Genomic DNA, 16,021 nt, shown 5'->3' on the forward strand with positions numbered 1-16,021 from the left:
ATACTATTTGCCCTATAGCTCAACTAGGGGCAAGATGATAAATTCCAGGTCAAGATGATAAACTGTTTAAAAAAAAAAACTTTATTTATTTATTTTATTATTATAAAACAATGAATAATACTGCACTTTACTTTTATTTATTATAAAAATTTATATAAGTTTGCATGGTGTATCATTTAGGTTACAATTATAATTCAAAAAAGTTACCGAGAACAAAAAAATTGATTTAAAAATATCAAAAGAATCAATTTGAAAATTGAAAAATACCCATACAGTTAACTGCAAAAATTTAAAACCTACGCAATGATTTGAAATTGAACGAAAACACAGATATTAATTTTAAGTCTTCCCCAGGGGTCTAAGTTGTTTCTTGAACAGATTCACCATCTAGTAGGGTATGCAGGCGAAGGGAATTCCTACGGTTGACCCACCATTGATCCAGTTATCACTCATGTGGGTTGACTTTCGACGGCAATCGAAGGTGGGGAGGAGGTTACCCCTTGTTTTTTTGGCGGAATTTGAACTCGCCTCCGCCAATGTTCTTAAATGTATTTATTAGAGTATTGATTAAATAATTAAATTTATCTTCTTATATCAAATTAAATTTTTAGGATAAATAGTGATTTAACATTGTGTCAGTGCCAGGTTTTGAGTTTGAACCTGTTTCCGTCAATTCACCCAATTTCAATTAAAATATTTCACGTGATAGATGGGTACGTATGTTCTCACTCGACTCCTTCAACTTCCAATTTCTTTTCCAACATTTCGGAGGCAGAAGACATACCAAAATAACTTTCCAACTTTGGTGGAGGTAGAAAGCGAAAATGTCCATTGCTTTCCTCTAGCTACTGCCTCATATGCTCACCCCATGCCACTATGAGCTTATTGCGTATGCCTTATGAGACAGTTGGTTAAGGAATAGTGCTTACGTGTTTTTCTTAATTAAGTCATTAATCAAGGAAAAGATAACCCCGAACAAAAACATTAATTAACATCATTTAATTATTACCCTTCGATGTTTCTGATACGTACATTAATTCTAGATACTCTGCTAGTATCTAATCTAACTCATAAGGGAATAAAGAAATTTATATATGTTGCATCAAGAGTTATGAGAAGTAGAATTGGACATATATGCATGTGAGTTCATTACACCGCTGTCTTGACGGTATTTAATTCTCCGGAATCAACTAATAATATATTTGTTTGGTAAGGACATAATTTTTTTTTTTTTTTTTTTTTTTTTTTTTTTTTTCGAATTAGGTTTGATTATTTTTTTTTCAACGCACTTTACAAAACTGCTGGGAGAGGGTTATTTGAGCATGCGAGAAGCACATAATTTTTTAATAGAACAAAACCATGTAATTAATTCTCACATATTAAAAGAACACGTAGCAAATTTATAAACCGAATCAAAGGAAATTTGTGTCCGTTTGTTAAAGTTTTTTTTTCTTCTCATTCACTTTTGTTTTTGGTTTTCAAACAAAAACATTAACAAATAACTCAAAATATAGAATAATTAAAATCTTTTATACCTTTATATCAAATGAGAACACCTTTTAAACTAAAAACAAAAAATATCCTTCAAAATATATTAAGAAGGCCATAGAAACTCATCCCCATTCTTCTAACACTGACTACTTTAAGAGCTACCTACTCTTTTCATAGAACAGTTAGATTTATAGATATTTATTTCGTGCAATAAATGATATATATATTAACAGTTGGCTTTATAATCTTGTGTACTATAAAATGGCCATAAGGAAACATTGAAGACCAAGAAGCATCATTTCCTTCGATCCTCTTCTTTTACTTGGATTCAAACCTGGAAGAATCCCAAAAATTAGACATGAAACAAGTATCTTTATCAACCACGTCCTTCTTTCTTTCTTTTGCTTTTGCTGTTTTCTGGACCACAAAAGCTATCGTTAAAATACCAGGCAACGAAACAATTCCGGCGGTCCTTATGTTTGGCGATTCCATTGTTGATACGGGCAACAACAACAATATCAAATCAATAGTAAAGTGCAATTTCCCCCCATATGGGAGGGAGTTTAAGGAAGGAATACCAACAGGAAGATTTTCCAATGGAAAGGTTCCCTCGGACTTCCTAGGTTTGTAACAAAACTCTCTCTCTCTCTCTCTCTCTCTCCTTCTCTCATGGTGTAGGTGATGAAAGCCCAACTAAGAAATTTGACGATTTGTAAGAAATTTCTGTCCCGATAAGAAAAGAATCATTTAATAGAATTCTTTTCATTTTAAGTGAAATGGAGAAGAATACGTTTTTTTATGATCAAAATTTTATTATGTTTCATCTAATGATTTCTATGATATGTCACGTAATAAATATTGTACCACGTAGGGACAAAGCCACAAGTTCTTATGGGCAGGGGCCAGTGGCAAAAAAAATATTATTGGGAGGGGACAATAGGCTAAATTTTTAATTTTTTAGCTTTTATATATATATATATTTATTTATTTTTTATTTATTTTTGAGATTTTTTTTTTAACCTTATAATTTTTTTTTTTAAGGAAATTGGAGGGGGGGGGGGCATGGCCAGCCCCCCCCCCCCCCCCTCTCTCCGTCCCTGGTACCACGTCATTTAAAAATTTTAAATGATATAACATCATATACACCTTTAAATAGAACAAAATAAAATATTAATAATGAAATACCTCATTTCTATTTTACTTGTAATGGGAAGAATGTTTATCACATTATCAAAAAAAATTGTTTAGTGTCGCGTACATGTATACTCGTTTGAAAAGTAAACGAGAATAATATCGTTTTACTGTTCATATGACACTAAACTGTTAGTGTCCTTTGAGTTCAAGCAACGATAATTAGCGTAATTTGAACAATAAACGATGCTATTCTAGATTCTCGACCTTCTTTTTAGTGTCGTTTCTTTTTTTTTAGCTATAAACGACACTTACCCCCCCTCCCCCCACCAAAAAAATTTGTATAATGTCATTTTTTTGGGCTATATATAAACGACACTAAACACCCCCTTTTTGTAGTGTTATCAAATCACAATGAAACCATGGCAACCCATATATACGTTATATGGCAAATTAGTGTAATGTTAATGCATTTTTTTTTTTAATGGATCTCTTATATTCCAATATATAAAGGCCAGGGCCTACATATTAAATATATGACCAAATACATGTAACGTGCATGTCAGGATGTGTAGGCGTTAGTAAGTGAGAGCAATAATCAAGAATTTATAGAGATGTGGACATCACTTGAGTCTAGAACAAATTAGTTTATTGACAAATATATTTTTGTCTTTTTTTCTTGAATGGGATACTTAAATATTTGCATGTTACATATGTTTTCCATGCTACTACATCTATTCTATCTTTCTATTTGAACATAGTTAATTTACAAATTTTTACTATAAATCTCTTATAAATTATTGTATATATATGAGTGCTATGTGATACCTATTTTGTGCCACATAGCACTCATATAGATTATCAAAGCTCTACAATTTTATGCTAAGAGATTCAATAATTGAACCAACTGGCTTTAATTTCTTTACAATCGATTTCCCTAACAAAAATGCCTTGACCAATTACATTAATGTCACGTACGACTAGGTTCATTGATTAATATTGATTTGTGGAGTAATTCTAAAAGTCACTCTTTTGTTCTTCCAAGAATGATGTCGCTTTTAAAATTACCACTTGATTAAAATTTAACAGTGATGAATCACAAAATCAAAAGTAATTTTAAAAGTCACATCATTTTTAGAATAACAAAAGAATCACTTTTAACATTACTCTTGGTTTGCCAGCAATTAAGTCTATTGAGTATTGAATGATTTATAAAAACAAAAAAAAAAAAAAAACAGAAAGAAAGAAAAGAAAAGAAAAAAAACCCTTAGAATGTTTAATGTTGACAGTAGCCCAATGGTTTTACTCTTAAATATTCTGAACAGAAAAATCTTCCTAATATTATAAACTACATTTTTATTTTATAATTATTTTAATCAAGTTTTATTTTTATTTTTTATTTTTTTAATAAAGACTAATTCTAAAGTTAGTTAGAAATCTTGAGAACACCACATCAACGTTATAAAATAATTTCTAGTATTACGCAAATATTTTCCTTTTTGTTTTTCAAAAAAAAAAAAATCCATTCTTATAGTAGGTTCTTTCATTCTTTAGGCCCCTCTGTCGGGCAGGTGTCTTTCCTTTTTGGGTAATTTGCATGTTCCAATAATGATACGTGTCAATCAAGAGGGATTAGTAACGGCCCGGGGTTTCACGGGCCTCTAACCCCATCATTGGTTGGGCAATTACAGACTCTCAAATATAGAAATTCATATTGGGTCCAAAAACAGATAAAGAAAAACAAAAAAGAAAACAATTACAGCAAATTCTATACTTCCATTGCTAATCTGGGTTATTATTCCCAAATTGGCCACTGCGGTCCTTTAGAGCTGTTCTTTGTATTCCATCCAGTTTAAATGACAATGTTTTCCTTTAAATTAAATTGGAATTTTTTTTAATTTAATTTATTAAAATAACATTTGTTATTAAAGCGTGTGAAAAATTAAATAAAATGTATACGAGAATCACTTGCACAATTAACCCTATTAAAAATTCATGCAAAAATTATATACTTTAATGACATATGTCAGTTGAATGAACTGGGTCGAAGTTTTTTGAGGGTATTTATAGTAGCAAGCAAGTCACCATACCACTGCAGCAAGTCATCCCTAAATCTGCACCAATTAGTACTCCTCTATCTCAACCCATACCTATTTGTATTTCTACTTTAGTTTATCATTTTTGTACTCTGGTCTTTAACCTTTGTTAAAGCCTATATATTAAGCTATCTTGTAATCAAGCAATGTAAGTGGAATCAGCAACAATGTAGTCCTTAATTTTCTCCTGCAGTGTTCTTCTTCTTCCCCTTCCTTGCTTCTTTGTATTTTCTGTCTTCTCTTTTTCTAATAGAAGTAATCTCTCCAAACAAACTTAGAGAAAACTTTAATTTGTTCCTGTTAAAATAGTTTGGTCTTTAGTAATCCAATTTTTTTTCTTCTTTATTTCTTTTTTTTTTTTCAGTGGAAGAATTGGGAATTAAGGAGTTCCTACCAGCATCTAGGGATCCAACTTTGCAGCCTAAAGATCTCCTAACGGGTGTAAGCTTTGCTTCAGGTGGCGCAGGATATGATCCTTTGACATCAAAAATAGCGGTATATATATATGTTCGTAATTTATTTCACTGGCCATTTTCGTATGATTCTATTATTATTTTATTATTTTTATTTTTGCAGTCAGTCATATCACTATCGGAGCAGATACAAGACTTCAAGCAATACATAGGGAAGCTAAAAGGAATAGTTGGAGAAGAGAGAACAAACTTCATTTTAGCCAAAAGTGCAACATTTTCGGTAGCGAGCAGCAATGACATTGCCAATACCTACTTCATTACTGGAATTAGGAGATTGCACTATGATGTTCCTTCTTACACTGATCTTTTGGTCAAGTCGGCTTCTAATTTCGTCAAGGTAACTTCATTTGCCTATTCCTATATCGGTGAGTTACTCAAGGACGGTCGGGTGGTCGCAACCACCAAATTTGTTTAGAGGTGGTTGCAACCACTCAATCTTGATAGTCTGGTCTGATAGTCATGTCATCCCTTGTGTGGAGATTGGGAGTGGTGGTGACCACGACATCTGATGAATTTATGAAGATTTTATTATTATTATTATTATTATTATTATTTGGTTAACATGGCAGAACGTGACACTAGCTACCACTTTATTGTGTAAAGCCGGTACCTAAAACGAAAGTACGAATAGCTACATATATATTGGCGGGTATATCTAGCTAGTAACTAATGATTTTGCCCATCAATATATGAAGGAATTATATGGATTGGGAGTACGGAGAATTGGTGTTTTCAGCGCACCACCACTTGGATGTTTGCCATCGCAGAAAACTTTGAATGGGGATTTAGGAAAAGGGTGTGCAAATGACCCGAATGAAGCAGCAAAACTGTTCAACGCAAAACTGTCTGTTGAGCTGGGTAACCTTAACAACAATCTACCTCACGCAAAGGTGGTCTATATCGATATCTACAACCCTTTACTCGATATTATAAAAAATCCCAAGAAATATGGTAATTTATCTCGCTTCTTTTTACAAATTTCTAATTTTTCTATATACTTTTATTTTAGGATTTCTAATAATTTCTATACTGTAATTCAGGCCTTGAGATTGCAAATAAAGGGTGCTGTGGTACAGGGCGTATTGAGGTATCTGTACTATGCAGCCAACTGGAACCGGACACCTGTGCAGATGACTCTAAGTATGTTTTTTTTGACAGTTATCATCCTACAGAAGCAGCATACAAGATAATTGTCAATCAGCTCCTCCAAAAATATATCAACAGCTTCCTTTGATATTGTTGGTTTTCCTCGATCGACTCTATAATTATTATCGATCACGCCTTGCGAATTTGTTGTTTTTTCCTTTTTCTATCACAATATTTATTATTTTTGCTGATTCCATGGAACTTGACCCAAATAAATGGGAGTGTCAATTACTCCAAGGTTTGAAGCAGATTTCACCTGTCTTAATTCTTATCTCTCTCTCTCTCTCTCTCTCTCTCTCTCTCACACACACACACACACACACACACACACACACACACACACACACACACACACACACACACACACACACACACACACACACACACACACACACACACACACACACATATATATATCCAATAACAATTTCGGAAATTGTAAAGGCTTACTACTACAGTTGTATGAGTGGACAATATTGAATAACAACCTCTTCCTTTTATGATCACGTTGAGTGTGGCCATTCATAAGATATCAAGAAATATTAAAAATTATATTTTTATTCAATTTTTATAACATTGGGATATAAAAAACAATTCAAGAGTTGATTTCAGTGTCATATCAACAAAGATGTAATAAAAGTGTAGTATATAGCGTAACTCATATTATCCATATATATATTAATACAATTATGCACGAGTTTAAGGCTCTGATACCATGAAAATAAATATGAAGGAAAGGGTTTGGTCAAGATATCAACCCCATGCATTGTATTGATTTATTTATACATGTACAATTGAAGACTTTTAAATAAGGTACACTTGATAGTTAACATCCATAGTTAAAACAATTAGATTGAGTCTATGCTATCATGTCATCTTTTCCTCTTCGCTATCATGTACATGTATGAGAGTAATGTTACCAAACATTTTGTTTTTTTTGAAAAAAACAGTTTTTTTCCTTACAAAAATGGACGGGAGACCACTTTTTATAAAGGAAAAAATTGTTTTTCCGGATGGATTCCTAAAAAATAAATGTTCCATAACGTTATTTGTGCATTATAATTAAAACGAACAGAGAGTCACATGCTACATCTTGTATATATGTTTAGTATATATTGATATGTATTACAATGAACTCTATTTATAGAAAGATTATGAGTAGTGATTAAGTAAATCAGAAAATAATTAAAGAAGAGCATAAAGCCTTTAAAAAAACTAAAAATAAGGAGAATAATATAAATTATTCTAATAGAAACCATATGACATTTTCATCTTCCTGATTCGTCCATATCCTTTTCCTCGACAAAAAAGGTCTGGAAGGTGAATTTACCCTATTCTTTTCATATAACAGCTAGATAAATATATTTTATTTTATAATTATTATTTCGTGCAATAAATGACATTAACAGTAGTCTTTATAATCTTGTTGACTATAAAACATTGAAGAACAAGAAGTGATCATTTCCTCCTCTTCTTTAACTTGATCCAAACTTGGAAGAATCCCAAGATCGTAGCAGATTCGATCTCCAGTGCAATCTATCGCTTAAACATGAAAGGAGTATCTTTATCAACTACATTCTTATTTCTTTCTTCTGCTTTTGCTGTTTTCCGGACAACAGAAGCTGTACGTCGTTGAGATACCAGGCAACGAAACAGTTCCGGCGGTCCTTATGTTTGGCGATTCCATTGTTGATACGTACGGGCAACAACAACAATATCAAATCAATAATAAAATGCAATTTCACCCCATATATATGGGAGGGAGTTTAAGGGAGGAATACCAACAGGAAGATTTTCCAATGGAAAGGTTCCCTCGGACTTCCTAGGTTTGTAACAAAACTCTCTCTCTCATGGCATTCTTGCCCGGTGGAACTTTAAAAAAGAAAAAAGAAAAATCATTAGCAATTTTCTGATTACGATTTGCAGAATGGGATCCTATTTTGGCACTTCTAAACTGATTCATGTATGTGACAATTACGTGATGAAAGCCCCATTGAGAAATTTGGCCAGAAGAATGAACAAAAATGAGTAATGCAAGAAATTACACTTTTATTTCACCATTAACCCACCTATAATTGATGTACCAATTAACATTTGGATCTGGTTGAAAAAAATAATAATAAATTGAGGCTGATTTTGTCTATGAAGAGTCATTTGATGGCTAACTTTCGCGGAATCACGGGCCTCACAAGGACTTTGTCCTTGAAGATCGAGTTATTTGATGGTCAAAATTTTATTTTGTTGTATATAATTATATACGTGATGCTATATCATTTAAAATTCTTAAATGACATGGCAACATATTTACTTTTAGCATTATATATACATATACCATTAGATCAAATAAAATTCTAACTATAAAATAATTTATTTCCATCACTCGAGAAGATTCTATTAAGGCCACTAAGGGTGCGTTGGGGATTGTGATTTCGTAGATAATAAATGTGATTTCAAACCAAATCACAGAACATAAATCGTTTGATAACTGAATTTTTAAAAATTGCAATTTGAAAACTTAGAAAATTTGATTTTTCAAATCGCAATTAAAAGTGTGCTTTTTTGAAAATATAGAATTTTAAAGGTTCAACTGCGATTTTGTCAAATGCTTAATTGCGTTTTTAAAAGTTATTTTTTTCAAATCGCACATTTTGAAATCGCAAACTCAAATGGACACTAAATCCATCACTGGTTGGGCGATAACAAACATGAACTGTCCAATACAAAAATAGTAATCATATTGTGTCCAAAAACAGGCAAAGAGATTAAAAAAAAAAAAGAAGAAGAAGAAGAAGAAGAAGAAGAAGAAGAAGAAGAAGTTCCATTGCAAATCAACTTTAGAATTCCCAAATTGGTCACATCAGTCCTTGGGAGCTGTTCTTTCTATTCCATCCTTTTAAAATAGTTCAGTCTGTAATCCTTTTTTTCTTTTTTCATTTTTCAGTGGAAGAATTGGGAATTAAGGAGCTCCTACCAGCATATAAGGATCCAAATTTGCAGCCTAAAGATCTGCCAACGGGTGTAAGCTTTGCTTCAGGTGGCTCAGGATATGATCCTTTGACATCAAAAATATTGATATATATGTGCATTTTAGACCTTTTTTTTTTTTTTTTTTTTTTAATTTCCTTTTGTATTGACATTTTCATTTTATTTATTTTTTCAGTCAGCGATCATATCACTATCCGAGCAGATACAAGAGTTGAAGGAATACATATATAGGGAAGCTAAAAGAAATGGTTGGAGAAGAGAGAACAAAGTTGAGTTTAGCGAAAGGTATACCTACCTTTTGTGGTAGAAATCGATCAGCAATGACATTGGCACCAACTATTTCGTTACTGGAGTTCGGAGATCGACGCCACTATGATATTCCTTCTTACACTCATCTTTTTGTCAAGTCGGCTTCTGATTTTGTCAAGGTTAATTACTTCTTTTCTCCTTAATTCTTTTTATTATTATTATTATTAATTCAATAGAGGGAAACGGAAAAAAGGGAAATTACATTGGAGGGTTTTGCCGGCCACGTACTCCTTAAACCAACTTCTTTTCCTTATTCATTGCTTCATACACGCTTCTAAGTGGGACATGGATTCTATGCCTTGGAACATTACCACAAAATCAACAATTTCGGAACATATTTAACCCCTTCTTACTAACATTAAATTTATGTTCCTTCGCTCTACCATTAAATTTATGACCATAAAATCAAAAATATTTTCGGAACACATTTAAACCCTTCTTACTAACATTAAATTTATTCTTTCGGTCTACCATTAAAGTTGTAATGTTCTATTCCACAACCAGAAATAACAAAGATACTATTGATAAAAAAAAAAAAAAAAAAAAATGTGAAAATTTCAGGAAAAGTGGTTTTTTTTTTTCTAAAACAATTTCAGGGCTATTTTTGTCATTGCAACCCAATGGTAAATTAAGTACGACATTTCAAATATTGAAAAATTGGGAAGATCTTAAAAGGGAAAAGTCCACATCCCTCTCAAACTATCACCCAATTGACATTAATATATATCCCTCCAAACTTTCAATTGAAACAATATTCTCACAAACTGGAAAAAAAAAATTATCAATTTTCCTAGGGCCCCAAGGCTATCTAAAAGACAAAATGACCATAATTTTTTTTTCAATAAAACAAAAATGCCCCAATAAATTCGAAAAAAAAAAAAATATATTTTTTTCTTTTAAAAACAACGTTTTTAAAAAAAAAAAAAAAAATTCCACACCCCTTGTTTTTAAATCTTAAATTTTAGTTGTTTTTATAGAATTTCTAGAATTTTTTAAATTTTTATTTTATTAAGAATATTTTCGCCATTGGTTGGGATAATGACAATCTTTTGCAATTTGGGAGAGAATCAATCCAATTTAAAGTTTGGAAAATAAACATTGTCAATCGGATGGTAGTTTGAGGAAATACATAAACTTGCTCCATATTACAAATTTACTGATAATTAGAGGGGGTAATTAGTGGTGGGTATATCTAGTGGCTTATGGTTTTTTGCTCATAAATATTTGAAGGAATTATATGGACCGGGAGTAAGAAGGATTGATGTTTTCAGCTCACCGCCACTTGGGTGTTTGCCAGCAGTGAGGACTTTGATTGGGGGCTTCAAAAAAGGATGTGTAGATGAGTCGAATGAAGCAGCAAAATTGTTCAATTCTAAACTCTCTACAGAACCATGGGTAACCTTAAACACACTCTGCCTCACGCAAAGGTGGTCTATATTGATGTCTATAACCCTTTACATGATATTATAGAGAATCCGAAGAAATATGGTAATATATCTTTCAACTTTTTATTTTCAAAAGGTTTATTACATCCAATTTTAATTTTTCAATAATTCGTATATTGTAATTCAGGCTTGGAGATTGCAGATAAAGGGTGCTCAGTGCTGTGGTACGGGGACTGTGGAGGTAGTTCTGCTATGTAACCAATTGTCCCTAGACACCTGTACAGATGACTCCAAGTATGTTTTTTTTGACAGTTATCATCCTACAGAAGCAGCATACAATTAAGATAATTGTCAATCAGCTCCTCCAAAAATATATCAACAGCTTCCTTTGAGATTGTTGGTTTTCCTCGAATTTGTTACTTTTTCTATATCTAACAGTATTTGTATCAAATAATTACTTATGCTGATTCCATAGAACTTGCACCAAATAAATAGGATAATTATTAATTTCTTATGTCATATCCAATAACAATTTCGAAATTGTGAATGATCTCCAACTCCAAAGTGATTCTTTATAGAGTAGTATAGTACTTTGCTTGTGTATTTAAAGAGGAGATTCAAAGTTTGAATTATCATTGGTGTGGTGGGAGCATGTAGATAAGGGATTCTTCAAATAGTATATGTGGACATTTTATAAAAGCTTGTGATATGATACTTCCATCTAAAAACTTAACTGTTAGCTACATCAAACATATCGGCAACTGTCACATGTCCCATTTGCTATATTAATAGTACTTTTTTTCTTAAAACAAAAAGGGAAAAGGTCGAGCCACTCTTGAAATCTATATTGATTCATGCAATTAGTGGTCATTTTCTTCATTTTATAGTGTTTTTCCTCCTGACCGAAAATTAAAAATTAAAAATTATTTCAATAATTGGTTGTTCGAATTGACTGTACAAGCAGGCTAGCAGCCAAGATTTCGGTCCCATAAACCATGGCCAATAGCTTCTGTCAATATTATTGATCGAGTTTGAGAGCTGTAATCTGCCGTCTTGATATGAATCAGTCACAACATTTTCGTTTGTGGGTCAAAGTCAATCAACATCTTCGACAAAATGGGCTCCAATATATATAATGACCGTTGGATTTTGATGCATGTGATGTGAATTGTCCAAGTGATCAAACAACGTTCACGAGCCTGCAACCCAACAAAATATGCAGAAAACAGCAGAAAATTCTACATCTTTGCTTAAAGAGCAATCTCAATGGCTTAGCCATATTTTTATTTAAAATAACTACTCAAAAGTTACTTTATTTAGTTTAGCTAATGGAGGTTATAAGAAACTATATTATTCAGTCAACCCGTAAACACAGATTATAAGGTCTTTGGATTAATATATGCTCTTTCGATTGTCTGGATTTTAATCTCTATTTGTTGAAGCAGATAAATCATAAGTGTAATTACCACATAATGGTGATTATTTATATATAACTTCATTAATTTTTTATGCGGCTTCAAATGTACTAGATCATAAGTAATCTCAAGGCATACGTTCACTTAATTGGTGGAAGCTTAAGACCCCACATAGAGCTTTACCCACCCCCCCCCCCCCAAGGCCCAAGATTTTCTCAAGAAACAAAAAAAAAATTCTAAATAAAATAAAATAAAATTTTACCAATAAAATTTTTATTTTTTCAAATTTGTCCCCCCATTTTTTTTTTTTTTCAATCCTGCCCCCCAAAAGTTGGAAGGTTGACTCCGCCCTTACTCAAGACTTTAAGTGCTCTTCATGGTTTCAAGCTCTAAACCCATTAAATACAAACTGCCTCTTAGGGCTAGCCTCTTGAGCGGTGAAGTCTGCGATTCAACTAAAATAGATGCGAGACATGGTTTCAGATTTACCTATTAGGGGTGGGTACACGAAATTATCATACCTTAAAGGGGTCTCATAAGTGTATGCAAGTGAAGCTGAACTTGGCATTCCAAATGTACGTAAGTTACAAATGTTTATCCCTTTACTCAAACAAGCATGTACATATACATACAGACAGATACAGTCACTCTCCTAGCTAGCAAAAAGCAAAGCTAAAAAGAACACATCTCCTGCATAGAGGAACATATAACCATGTGCATAATGCTTGAAGGACTAAAAGAATAAAACATAGAAAGAGAAACATCCACCACAATTATAAAAAAAATAGGCCGTGAAGGTTGTTGCCATTGTGGCCCATTATATCAACATGCATCCACGACAATTATAGAAAAATAGGCCGTGAAGGATAAAGCTGTTGATATTATTCTCATTCGAAACCCATGCATGGTCTGAAATACTCGTTGCAATGGGCATATATGTCTAACTGTCAATTAGGTCCCTTTCTTTCCCGGCCACACCCACCCCCACCCCAAAAATAGTACCAACATTCACGACAAACTCCTCGCATGCATGGGCCATGCCCCATGGCCATGCATTGGGTTCCTAGCTCTATAGCCTCTACTACTGCGTCTGTGCATGATCTCCAACTCCAAAGTGATTCTTTATAGAGTAGTATAGTACTTTGCTTGTGTATTTAAAGAGGAGATTCAAAGTTTGAATTATCATTGGTGTGGTGGGAGCATGAAGATAAGGCCAGGGATTCTTCAAATAGTATACGTGGACATCTTATAAAAGCATGTGATACTTCCATCTAAAAACTTAACGGTTAGCTACATCAAACATATCGGCGACTGTTACATGTCCCATTTGCTATATTAATAGTACTTTTTTTCTTAAAAAAAAAAAAAAGAGAAAAGGTCGAGTCACTCTCTAGATCTATATTGATTCATGCAATCAGTTGTCATTTTCTTCATTTTATAGCATTTTTCCTCCTGACCGAAAATTAAAAATTAAAAATTATTTCAATAATTGGTTATTCGAATTGACTGTACAAGCAGGCTAGCAGCCAAGATTTCGGTCCCATAAACCATGGCCAATAGCTTCTGTCAATATTATTGATCGAGTTTGAGAGCTGTAATCTGCCGTCTTGATATAAATCAGTTACAACATTTTCGTTTGTGGGTCAAAGTCAATCAACATCTTCGACGAAATGGGCTCCAATATATATAATGACCGTTGGATTTTGATGCATGTGATGTGAATTGTCCAAGTGATCAAACAACGTTCACAAGCCTGCAACCCAACAAAATATGCAGAAAACAGCAGAAAATTCTACATCTTTGCTTAAAGAGCAATCTCAATGGCTTAGCCATATTTTTATTTAAAATAACTACTCAAAAGTTACTTTATTTAGTTTAGCTAATGGAGGTTATAAGAAACTATATTATTCAGTCAACCCTTAAACACAGATTATAAGGTCTTTGGATTAATATATGATCTTTGGATTGTCTGGATTTTAATCTCTGTTTGTTGAAGCAGATAAATCATAAGTGTAGTTACCACGTAATGGTGATTATTTATATATAACTTCATTAATTTTTTATGCGGCTTCAAATGTACTAGATCATAAGTAATCTCAAGGGGTACGTTCACTTAATTGGTGAAAGCTTGAGACCAGTGGCAAAGCCACATAGAGCTTTAGGGGGGCTTGGTCTGCCCCCACCCAAGGTCCAAAGTTTTCTTAAAAAAAAAAAAAATCTAAATAAAATTTTATCTTTAAAATTTTTATTTTTTCAGATTTGTCCCCCCCTTTTTTTTTTCAATCCTGCCCCCCCAAAGTTGGAAGGCTGGCTCCGCTCCTGCTCGAAACTTTAAGTGCTCTTCATGGTTTCAAGCTCTAAACCCATTAAATACAAACTGCCTCTTAAGGCTAGCCTTTTGGGCGGTAAAGTCTGCGATTTAACTAAAATGGATGCGAGACATAGTTTTAGATTTACCTGTTAGGGGTGGATACATGAAATTATCATACCTTAAAGGGGTCTCATAAGTGTATGCAAGTGAAGCTGAATTTGACATTCCAAATGTAAGTTACAAATGTTTATCCCTCTACTCAAACAAGCATATACGTACGTATACATTCATACAGACAGAGACAGTCACTCTCCTAGCTAGCAAAAAACAAAGCTAAAAAGAACACATATCCTGCATAGAGGGGCATATAACCATGTGCATAATGCTTGAAGGACTAAAAGAACAAAACATAGAAAGAGAAACATCAACGGCAATTGTGGCCCGGCCCATTATATCAACATCCACGACAATTTCAACAGTTGATATTATGCTCATTGGAAACCCATGCATGGTCTGAAATACTCGTTGCAATGGGCATATATATATGCCAACTGTCAATTAGGTCCCTTTCTTTCCCGGCCACACACACCCCCACCCCAAAAATAATACCGACATTCACGACAAACTCCTCGCATGCATGGGCCACGCCCCATGGCCATGGGGCATGGCCATGAATTGGGTTCCTAGCTCTATAGCTTCTACTAGTGCGTCTGTGCATGAGTGGCTAATAGCCTAAAAGAGTAAAAGGTTGATTGACGGCCGGTACAAGTCGTTGTTCATAGGATATATGAATGTGTTGGGGTGAAGCCCAATAACAAAAAGACACAGCGAAAATTTCTATGTTTTTTTTTTTTTTTTTTTTTGTGTAAATTAAATAGTTAATCTAGAACTAAAATATCATCTTAAAAAAAAAACACTTAAATATCATAGAAATAATTCAAATAATCCACAGGCAAGACACTAAAATTTGTACGAAGAAAACCCACCAATATGAAAGGAAAAATTAAAAAATTATTGATGTGATATAAAAAGTAAAAAAAATTAAAATGTTTTGAAGTTGATTTTTTTAGGAGAAATAAAAAAAAAAAAGAAAAAAAAAAAGAGAGAGAGAATGGGAAGGTTTGTCAAACAGAGAGTTTCTTTTTCTAGTCGGTCATAAGTCACACATTTTGTGCATGACCTGCTCTTTGCGAACCGAAACTTTTTGACTCATGTGGATTGGTCCCCCACATAGGAGGGGTCACCCAACAAATCCCCTCCTCCTAACCAGGTGGGATGC

At 33.2% G+C, this 16,021-nt stretch overlaps 1 protein-coding gene and 1 pseudogene across 1 annotated transcript; both read left to right on the top strand.

Moving 5' to 3' along the window:
• The first annotated feature begins 1,769 nt into the window (after positions 1-1,769).
• LOC133871989 (GDSL esterase/lipase EXL3-like) lies at positions 1,770-6,600 on the top strand. Its single transcript, XM_062309483.1, has 5 exons — positions 1,770-2,114; positions 5,083-5,213; positions 5,295-5,528; positions 5,887-6,142; positions 6,232-6,600. Exons 1-5 carry the CDS (start codon positions 1,850-1,852, stop codon positions 6,423-6,425), a joined length of 1,080 nt encoding a protein of 359 aa, XP_062165467.1. The 5' UTR covers positions 1,770-1,849; the 3' UTR covers positions 6,426-6,600.
• A 1,286-nt stretch (positions 6,601-7,886) lies between these two features.
• Positions 7,887-11,408, top strand: LOC133871683 (GDSL esterase/lipase EXL3-like; annotated as a pseudogene).
• The last annotated feature ends 4,613 nt before the right edge of the window (positions 11,409-16,021 follow it).

The sequence above is a fragment of the Alnus glutinosa genome, chromosome 6 (assembly GCF_958979055.1).
Source record: "Alnus glutinosa chromosome 6, dhAlnGlut1.1, whole genome shotgun sequence".
In the NCBI taxonomy this organism is placed as follows: Eukaryota; Viridiplantae; Streptophyta; class Magnoliopsida; order Fagales; family Betulaceae; genus Alnus; species Alnus glutinosa.